Below are 10,907 nucleotides of genomic sequence, written 5' to 3'. Positions count from 1 at the left end.
ACAGTTTGTGTCTCCGTCCTCACTCATTTTTCAGCGGATGGAATCTGTTGACCCTCCAGCGCCGAGGCCTTTATGGGACGGCACATTGACGTGTGTGGACGTGTCTTATCTGAACCTGTTAATGATTGGTAGATATCGACACAAAGTGTTATTTGTTAACTTCCAACCTATCAACTGCCGTGCATATTGATTCATGCTGTGGGCTTTACAATCACATTTCCTTCAATCTGTATCAATGCGGGATGGATATTGTACAATGTGTGATTGTAAGACAGTAAAACCAGGTCTGTCCTTTTATTTACCTATTGACTGTTAAAACAGACAAGGGAGGAAGTGAGAATGACACAGGAAGTGGCCAGCAGGTGAATCACTGATTACAGATCGGTGTGGATGAGCTGCTAGCATGCGAGGCTAACAGCTGTGCAGCCCTGGGGCGGGAGTGAGCGCAGTCCTGCTGGAGAGAGACGGACTGTGCCGGCTGTGCCGGCTGCACTAAACACTAAAACATGCCTGCACTTTGCTTTGTTCTGCAAACATGACTTGAAAGGAAATAGGTTTCAGGCACAATAAAGTAAAAAAAAAAAAAAGTTGTTTTGTCTTGACGAGCATTGCTGTGTCCTATTATCAGTTACTTCGATACTGTGTTATGTGGGCTAGCATAGATGGACACTCCTAAAGTATTCCTAAATAACCAGATGGATCCACATGCTTAACCCTAGAGTGCTCTATCTTGGTATAGTCTGGGCAGGACTATCTCAGCAGAAAAAGGGAGGGGAAATGCAGGAAAAAACCATCCCTTGCCTAAACCTCATGCTCTGCAAAGGGGGTCTCCAAACATTAAAACCAGATGCAGGCAAGCAAAGTGAGGTGCACTGCAAACTGGTTGTGGTCTGGATGGTATATATAGAAGCTGCCAGTATCATCCATCACCGAGTTAAGAAGAGATTAGCCCCTGAATGCTGCCCCTCAAACCTTAAACTGGGTTTACGATAACATGAACTATACTATATCTGTTACCTCAGTGTGGATGCACACAGTGTCTCGGACAGTCAAACTGTTTGTACAATGGACTAGTGTTTATGTCTGCATTGTGCGAAAAGCAAACTGTAGAAGGATCACCTGGGTGCTACATGGGCTGGGCAGGGGGGGCCGGGGCAGGGGGGCCGGGGGGCTGGGGAGGGGGCCGGGGGCTGGCGGGCTGGGGGCCGGAGGGCCTGAAGAGGAGTGCTGTGTTTGGAAACCACAGTGACGTGTCTGCTGGTTGAAAACAACCTCGCTGCTGCCAGGCCCGCCTCTCTGTGGTTTGTTTACATTGAGAACTATTCCAGACAGCACACGCACACGCACACACACGGTGCATGTGCATCCAGGGACACATGCACACCGAGAAATATGCAAAAGCACAACAGCTGATAAAGATTTCAAATCAGATCTCCCGTTCCGAAACTAGCCTGGCTTTCTGTTCTCTCTCTCTCTCTCTCTCTCTCTCTCTCTCTATCTCTCTCTCTCACTCATACAGGCACACCTGCAGTGCACCCACCCTCCTCACAGCTGGCTTGGCAGGGAGTTAGGAGAGCAGGAAGAGTGGGCCAACTCAGTGAAAGCTCTATGGAGCAGGAGTTTGTGTCTGTGTGTGTACTGTGTGTGTGTGTGTGTAGTGTGTGTGTGTGTGTAGTGTGTGTGCCAGGGGCTCTGAAAGGGGGGGAGCAGGATGTGAGTGATTGCCCTGAGAGTACAGGAGGAGGGGGGGTGATGGAACACTCGGGGATGGATGAATCCACCCCTCCCCCTACCTCACCCCCATGTCTGAACCCCCCAGGTTATCCCCCTCTGTCTAGGTTCCACCCTGTATCGCCAGCCCCTGCTCTTCACTCCAGAGCTCCTTCGGAAACTCCCACAGAAACATCCAGGAAGAGTGTGGCTCCCCGCCGCCCTCGTCTGGGGCCCAGGAGAGAGGAGGGTCTCCCCCGGTCCCTGATTCCAACTGCAGACTGCTACCTGTGGAGACCTGTGGAGACTACCTGTGCTACCTGTGGAGACTACCTGTGCTACCTGTGGAGACCGCAGAGGGCTCGCTGGAGGAGAGTTTCAGACAAGACTAGAAATCTAGGCAGCGACTGAGACACTCTCCACTCCAAACACAACAAAGTCTGCACAGTCTATCTAACATACCAGCACGCCGGATAATGGATTATGGGTAATCTGTCAGCCAAAGCTTGTGCACTGTTTTCGAGGAAACCGGATGATTATTATAATCTTTTGTTGTTTTTTTAACCATGTATTTACTTACAGAGTGATGTGAGGAAACAGAGGCCCATTTCCTGTCAAGGCCCCAAAACAACAGAGTAGAAGGTGAAAGCAACATGCTTCCCCAGCCTAACATGAATCCAATCAAGTGTACATAATAAACAACAAAGTCAAAAGACAGAGTTATCTTTTAGCGGAACCGCACAAACATCATGCATGGATTGCAGGCGGTCCTGCAGTAATCACTTTATGGACGTGCTGAACCATCAGAGGCACAATCAGCTTCTAGACACGCAGTCATCCGCCACACTGCATTGTGTATTTATGCTCCGATTTCGCTTTTGGCAGCGTTGATGTTGGTAAGAGTAACCGTATGCCTATGGGGGCACAGGCTTTATGGTGGGGAAACCTTCAACAAAGCTCCCATTCTTCATCCTGCTTCAGTGTGATGACTCTGCTGGCGGTTGGAGCTTCTGGCTCTGCTGTTGTCCGCGTACAACACACTCTTATAGTAACCGGTGTTGTAGACACACACTGTAACCGCTCATCCCCACCCACTCCTGAAATACTCTGGGTAGGACATTTATAAACACGGAGAGACACCGACACATCCACACGCTCACAAACACACATTAACTTCCAAGAGAGATCACTTTCTTCACGAGGTGCTAGTTTATAACTTATGTTGGAATCGGTCAAAGAAACATTCTCTCTGAATGTCTCTACTTTGCAAATCTATAATTGGCGTTGAGATGTACTGGAGCCTATTACCATCCTGTGTCATATTTTCAGAGAGATGACAGGAAATTGTATTGAAATCTCATCATATCTTAAAATTAATTCCAAAATGTAGGAACAAAGTACTCGACTAACCATTCCCGCAGCCATGAAAGTCAATTAGCTACATCTATCAATCCTTATAGGTTGAAAAGGACTCAGTGAGTTATTGATAAAAGGGATTAAATTGGTCATGAGGCTACAGTGTGTATTACCCTGGACATACAGTAAACTGCATTAAACTATGTACGCAGAGGACGTGCTCTCCCTGTCGGCTGGATCTGGAACTTTTCCAAATCATCACGGTTGGACTGACTCCAGGTGCAAAAAAGCTGGCAGGATCATTAAAGAGCGACCTCTCCGAGATCCGGCTGTTCATTTGAGCTCAGACTGAGTTGGTGTGGAACACTGTACGACAGATTATTGCCAGATAGACTGCTGAGTTTACAGTCGGTGTTGTTTTAGATGACTTTCCACGACATTTTGGTCTTTTCTTAACCCGAACGAAGGACAGGACTACGTAACATTATTTCTAGATTTTTGTGGAGAGTGTGTGTCTTAATGTTTACGGTTTTATTTTGGGAATAATACTACGACCCTGCAAGTGCAATTTCATAACCCACGGATACCAAGTCTGAGGTTTGTGAACAGTTAACAGCCAAATGTGTTTCTATATATTGGAATTCCTTGATTGTTAAACTTGTATTATGATTATTTCTCTTTCAGTGAGATCTGCTTTGAACGGTTGACCCATTGTTGTTCGTTTTCGGATGTCAGGATTTTTTGCGCATTTGGCTTTGAAGTCCTTCAAGAATATTGTTTGACTCTGCCTCGAGTGACTTAGCCTCCTTTTTGTTTGGAGTTTTCCCAGAAATGGTGGGGCACCTACATTTACAAGCTATGGATGATAGTCTGAAAGGAAAGAATCGGGAAGGACTGCTTGACAGTCCGGATTCGGGATTACCACCAAGTCCAAGTCCGCCCTTCTATTCACTGTCTCCTGGTCTGCTCGAATCCCGCTCGGGGAGTTGTACGACTCCTGTTGAAAATCATGGATACTACAAAAAGGAGAGCAAGGAAGGCAAACTGGTAAGCAACAGTTGGAAGATGTGCGTGCATGCAAACACTATTGCCATATCAATAGACAATCGGATAGTAATTGACATCAAAGAAAATGTTGTAAAACGACGCAGTTTAACGACCAACAAACATGGGAATGTATTAAGTAGTCTTGTAGTTATTACATATAAAACTCTGAATAATCTATTACGGAAATAGATGATGATGGAGACAGTGTCTTGTTCGACATCATAATAGCTATACATCAACTACATCGTCCCAAAGGGCTGATTTCCAATCTTCAAGTAAAAATGTCGTTGGTTGAAGCCGACTCAGTTCAAATAAAAGCTTTCTGTGCATTGTAATGATTAACCCCGGAGTGCAGAAACACTGGGACTGTGGGCAACAGACCACTCAATGTTAATGTTTCATGGTTTTCTAACACTGACCTGTGACCTCAGCAAGAGACAGTCGCTTTCACAAATCTCAGTTTTCGATGTAGTCTTGAGGGAATGTTTTCTGTGCTTAGAAGTAGGTTTAAAGGACAAGAAAGAAAGAAAAAAGGTTTTACCACAACCTGGCGGCAGCAGAGATGACCACCAATAGTCAAGACAGTAGTTCCTGGCAGTTAGCATGTTGACCTTTTGTGGGTATTGTTGATATTGGAAAGGGAAGAAGGCAGACATACTATCGTATTAGCTGTGTGTGACTGGAGTCTGTGCAGTTAGTACCTATCCCGTGTCTGCCAAATTCCTGATGTCTATCACGTCCTCGCTCTGAGATCTATGATTGGACTGTACCTCTTCTCACCCACATCTACACACGTCGCCTCGGAAACCATATGACACCTGCTAGTCAAGGTGAAACCCGCCAGACAGCCCTGCTGATGGTGTGTCACAAGACTGGAGGATTCTTCGAGGAGAACAGCATAGGGTATAGAAAACGTCTTGATTTTGATTTTCGGGTCCTTGTTTTCTGTTTTAGTGACTCAATATATGACTACGTACGGCCATTTAAGCCACGAGTAAGACGCACGGTGAATGGTTGACTCCCCTGTTAGGGTTACCAGGACGGGCCCGGGCACGTTTGACAGCGGCTTGTGTACCTGGAGACAAAAGCCGTCCGCCTCTCCAGCACAGCGCAGATGGGAGTTGCGTGCGGTTAGAGAGTCGAGGGTTGAAAGGGAGAGATATGGGGTCTAATCCTCTGGCTGGTGGAGCTGCTGGAGCCCTCTCGCTCTGTGGTTTCCTCTCCCAGGAGAAGCTTTGATATGGGGGCACTCTGTGCTGCTCTCTAATACCTTTCATGGAGCTGTGTATGGAAAGAATCAAGGCCCCTCCATTAGAAAAAGGGCTTACAAAGCACTTTTTTGGGGGGGGGGGGGGAGTTTGACTGTTGGCGCTGTGTTTTGTGTGTGCTTGTCTGACAGTTAGGAGACATGCAAGCACTTGCAAATAAATCCCTGTTTTTTCCCCCCTATTCCAGTCGGTTCTGGGATAGTTTTTGTACGCCACCTAAGAACAATCCCAAAGTTCTATTTTAAGGACACGTGGTATTGGGTTAGCAGCTACAGGCTGTTGCATAAGAGTGTGGTGACCTCTGTATTCAAATCTGAACACAGATGCAATCCAAACACCCCCATTTCCAACATGGTTTGTAGACAGTACAGTGTTAAAGCAGTGAAGCGCATGCGCGCACACAACCACACGTTTACAAAACTAGTGAAAGAGAACGTGGACATGAACTTCATCTTGAGTCCTGCTTTTTGCATGACCTCTTTACTGTGCCATCTCCCGACAGTACCCGAGTACTGTAGGAAGGGAAGCTGCGGACCTGCGGAAGGTTCTGGAAGAACTAAGTTCAGCCCAGCCAGCTCACAAGGCTATTACTGTCCCCAGATTAGCTTGACAGCGGAACAGAGGGAGCTCTGTTATTGATCATGACACCGATGCCTCAGCAGAGATGCTCTTCAATGAAACGTCTTCTGACAATCCTTTTAAATCTGAGTGTTTCTGTCTGCGTGTGGACCGGCTGTTGTCAGAGTCCTGGGCTTGGCTGCTGGTAAGACTGCGTGGAACAGTGCGTCTAGGAGCGTCGATTCCATGCGAGTGGAGAGGCCCTCCTACCTAGGGTACCGTCCACAACAGTGTTTACACTTCCTGGGGCTGCCAACACATTCCCATTGGATAAACAGCCAGGATGCAGACCCTGCCAGAGCACCCCCAAGACAATCACACTCTTTTAATTTCACGCTGCAGCATGCCAGAATGCAGTGGAAAACAACTGACTTTGCAGAAGTCCGTTTACAGGGATTAACGTCAATAAAGGTAGCATGCTGTCTCTAGCTGTGAGCCGTCTGACGGGGGAGGAGGGGGGGGGGGGTGCAGCTTCTAGGGTTGTACGGTAAGATGAGAGCAGGGGCTGGGTGGCACTCTGTGATCCGCTGTGCCCTTGTCCTGTTGCGTCCTCTCCCCAAGCCAGAGCCAGCATGTGTTCCCTCCACGGCCGACCCCCCAGGCATGTGACAGGTGGGCTCCCCCCGGGTGAAACGCGAGCTGGAGTACGGGTGACAGCAGATGATGGAGCGGGATCAGGGGGATCTACGTATTGAGAGGTTAAGCAGCCCCAACCGCTTCCACTTAGCCCACTTATACCCCCCTACAAACACACAGTAGCTGGTGATATCTTTTATTCTAGGAGCGGGGAGGGCCGACGGTTTGGCTCCTCCGTGCTTCTGTACAGTGAGCAGTCACTGGGGTCGAAGCCTACTGTAATCCCCCTTTAATCCGACACAATTCATGTGTTTTGAGCCCGTCGAAACTCGGAGGAACCCGGAACCTTTCTTGATAAATGTTTACTGACCAGAACTTCTGCAGGCTGTTCCAAGTCAGAGAGTGGGACAGAGAGTGGGACAGAGAGGAACCCCTCCCTCCCCCCCACCTCCCTCCACCTCCTCCACTCTCCCTCTCTCTTTCTCTCCGTGGAGGTGATTTACGGTGAGGGACCCGAGGGGTTCTGATGGCTTCAGCAGGTGGAGCAGTGACAGTGCCCAGGTTCAAGAGGCTGCGGAGGAGGGCTGCTCTCTCTCTCGTTCACACACACACACACACACTTTTACTGGGGCATACCACTGAAAGGGGAGAGATTTACAGCTCCACACTTCGTATCTTCTCGCTCCTACTGTATAATTATCCAAATGAAAAAGGAAGTGGTGTTTCTGTGTGGTGTAACTGGTTGTATTAGGTGTTACTGACAGACAAGCCGTGGGTGAGCACTGATGGAGATTGCACTTGTGGGGGAACAATTTCCTGTTTTTTGGAGCGTCGAGCGCCTTTGTGTCTGCCGGTTCCATCTGCTGTTGTCTGTTGGGTTCACTCTGCTGTTGATGTGGTCTCCTCCTGCAGACTGCGGGTCTGACCTCAGACTCAGTCCCTGGAAAACAACACATTTCTAAGGTCTGGTCAGTGTTCTCGTGTCAAAGTGCCTGGCTGTGGTTCGAGACCTAGGAACCCTGGTATGGTGTTCTCCGTCGATGGGATGCCGCCCCTCTGACTGACCTAGAGCCTCTTGTGTCCCTCCCTCAGCTGCCGTACCTCCTCCTGAACGCCACGGGGACAGACCCCAGGGTGCGCATGTACCCCGTCTTTTTTGGCGAGAGCATCGAGGTCAACCCCAAACCTGAGCAGAAAATCAAGTAAGTGTCTCGCCAAGGCCTTGTACATCTCACTACACACTGCCATCTAGTGATGAACTACTACGCATGACACAGTAAACGTTTACTAGCTAGCATGTGCTGCTTAGTCTGTCGTAGACTGAGACCTCCGTCCTTCTCCCTCCCCAGGTGCAACTCTCAGGTGAAGTACGACTCGGACAAACACTACCGGGACCAGGTGTACTGCGCTCCCGTTCCCACGGTGACCTCCTACAGCGAGACGGTGGTGGCGGTGCAGAACTGCACCTGGCGTAGCTTCAAGTCGCAGGTGTACCTGGAGCCACGTCAGAGGCCCCTGCACTACCAGAGCACCACCATCATCTACCCCAAACACGCCAAGAACACGTATCGCACCACCCTCAGCTACAACGCCACGGGGTCCCGCCGCTGGTTCGTGTCCACGGTGCAGCTGGAGTCCAGCGAAGACGCCAGTCCTTGTATCATCTACACGGAGGACCTGTAGAGGCCAGGCCCACCTGGGACACAGACTGAGGGGGAGAGGCTGGGGGAGAGGCTGGGGGGGAGGCTGGGGGGGAGGCTGGGGGATGGACCCAGACCGGGATGGACAACTTTCATACTAGGACTATGAGACACTTGGGAATCTCTCCTGAAAAGGAAGTAAACAGGAAGATGGCCGGCGTCTCTCAGCTGGAGATCGTAGGACTGTGTTGGGACGAAACGGGCAGATGAGATAGAAACGAGATAGGCCGGAGCAAGGATTGACCTGTTTACTGGGTGTATAGACATTTCTACTGACTGTCATTAAGTATGGAACTGGTCTTCGTCGGGTTGATTGAACTGTGCTTCATGGTTCATTAGTCTTATCTATCCCTAGCTGCCATGAGCCCAGGCCCTCTACCCCTGCAGAACCTAGCATACGTTCCTGATGGTTATTCAGAACCTACTGTAGGAGGAGATTGGAACCCAAGGCCCCAAGATGAAACATTTTGGACTTCTTTTGACTGTCTATGTCTGTCCAGCCGTGAGCAGATCCCTAAAGATGAATGCCCCACATCACTTGTAGAAACTAACTTGCATAGAGCAAACCAGTATCAGGGCCTGATTGCACTTGTCTCAATTGAGTCCGGTTTTGGGGGATGCAGGGGGTGATTTATGAAACATTTAATAAGTTGGACCAAAGCTGTACCACAGGAGATGTCACTGAGACATCTCTAGGATCCTCCAGCAGACACACGGTTACTGAGGTCTTCATCAAGAATCCTATTCTTCGCCATGGTTTCCACAACGCAACAGAATCTAAGGAGGAACAGTGAATACAACAAGTTTGTATTTGTTTTTTTTCCTAACAGGCTTTATTTCCACTCTGCTACTTTGATAAAAACATTTTTTCCAGTCATAGAACCGCCAAGCCATACCAAGGAAACAGTACTGTACTGTTTCTAACAGCTTTACTCTCTGTGGTACAGGCCTGGGAGTCTGATATACAAGATCATTGACAGCTCAACTCCTTTCCCTCTTCAGATCCATTTCTATGATATTAGATGGTGAAATGGGTTTAAATTGATTTGCGGCGATGTCAGGCTTTCATGATGGAGATTTTTGGAAACGCCTGATTTCGCTCATGTCTTTGTCTGTCTTATATTTGGATGATTATTTTTGAACCTGGTAAATATTGAACCTTGTATTATGAATTCAGATCTTACCTCAGTTTTTTTTAAATCACGTATCTACTTTTATTTCATGGAGATGTGTATTCCCAACATTCAATTTGTATTTTGAGCTACTTTTCGATGAAAGATGCTGAGCTTAACACGTTAAAAAGGAAATCGTTTTAGCTGCGATGAGAACAGAGAGAGAAGGGGAAAGTGATGGACTGTGAGTGAGAGTGGCTCTTAAACAGTGCTTGTTATGAGAGAACATGTATCGATGGAACAGTATTGTCACTGTTACAAGAACACAGTCAGCTAATAATACTGAACAGGTTTGGACAGAGAGACTGTTTACTGGAAAGATTGTTGCAGGGTCAAGTTATGTGCAGAAGGAATAGTAATGTTGCGATGAAATGAGCAGAGGCTACAATTGATTGGGTCATTTCATGTAGATACTTAAAAACAATTTTCTTGTTTCCTAACACTTGATTTTTTATGTTACTGTAATATACTTTCCTGTTGTATATGTGGCATTGAGGCACTTCATAATTCTCTTTATATTTTTGTATATTTCCCATGTCAATCATCTTTCTTGGTTTTTAGATGAGAGAAAATAATTTAAAAAGGCAATTGCGTATCCTAACTGAATAAAAAAAGAATCAAACCCAAACAGTTGAATCTTCTTTGTTTGTGGTTCCGTTGCATCTGTTGAGCAGAGCTACATAGGGGATTAAAGCAATAATCCGAATGACACATACAACACAACACAATACACACAATACAACACAATACACACAATACACACAATACAACACATACCATACCTCCAGGACAGACAACTTTTCTCAGCCAACACAAAATATTATTTCCACAGCACAGGAAAATACCCCCCCCCCCCCCCCCCCCCCCCGACAGAGAGCCTGAGGGGAAAGAACCACATTTAATGTGGCAGAATGTTCCAGCATTTGAAGACTGCCCACTTGTATAAATTACAGCACAAAGTAAAAGGGATTATTGCAAATACATGATGGTTGAATATTTGTCATCTACTGTAACTAGTATCCCATGACTTTGGAGCAGCCTATTAATGTGTGCTCCTAAAATAACAGCAGCCAGGCTCTGTCAGGGTTGGCAGAGGGCATATTAAAGCACTGGGCCGGGGCCTCGACGCGTTCTGCTTTCCTCAGTAGCACAAATCCATCACCACCTCGTCCCTCTCTCTCCCCCTCTCAAGAGTAATGACACCAGGCAGGATTGACAGAGAGACAGAGACAGAGAGAGACAGAGAGAGACAGAGACATCAGCCGGGAGCTGCCACCGAGCTGGACCCAAACCTCAGGCCTCTCGCTCCAGAAGCCACCGAGCTGGACCCAAACCGCTCCAGAAGGCTTCTGCAGTGCTTCACAAGAACACATGCGTGTTTAGTGAGGCAATACTGTTTACAGTGGAAGGTCACAGTGTGATAATGGACTGTTTAGATGTGCTTTCCCAACTGGATGGGT

The 10,907-nt window shown here is 47.7% G+C and overlaps 1 protein-coding gene across 1 annotated transcript; it reads left to right on the top strand.

The window, feature by feature from the left end:
* Positions 1–3,414: 3,414 nt before the first annotated feature.
* rflna (refilin A) lies at positions 3,415–8,310 on the top strand. Its single transcript, XM_067231468.1, has 4 exons — positions 3,415–3,663; positions 3,751–4,113; positions 7,668–7,777; positions 7,925–8,310. The coding sequence occupies exons 2-4, from the start codon at positions 3,898–3,900 to the stop codon at positions 8,256–8,258; spliced, it is 660 nt and encodes a 219-aa protein (XP_067087569.1). The 5' UTR covers positions 3,415–3,663; positions 3,751–3,897; the 3' UTR covers positions 8,259–8,310.
* Positions 8,311–10,907: the final 2,597 nt, after the last annotated feature.

This window comes from Osmerus mordax, chromosome 28 (genome assembly GCF_038355195.1).
Source record: "Osmerus mordax isolate fOsmMor3 chromosome 28, fOsmMor3.pri, whole genome shotgun sequence".
Classification (NCBI taxonomy): domain Eukaryota; kingdom Metazoa; phylum Chordata; class Actinopteri; order Osmeriformes; family Osmeridae; genus Osmerus; species Osmerus mordax.
Note: the sequence above shows the minus strand (reverse complement) of the source record. Positions and strands in the feature narration are given on the sequence as shown.

Coding starts and splice junctions, on each gene's coding strand:
- rflna (XM_067231468.1), top strand. CDS start 3,898: ATGGTGGGGCACCTACATTTACAAGCTATGGATGATAGTCTGAAAGGA. Junction 4,114..7,667: donor AGAGCAAGGAAGGCAAACTG/GTAAGCAACAGT, acceptor TCCCTCCCTCAG/CTGCCGTACCTCCTCCTGAA. Junction 7,778..7,924: donor AAACCTGAGCAGAAAATCAA/GTAAGTGTCTCG, acceptor CTCCCTCCCCAG/GTGCAACTCTCAGGTGAAGT.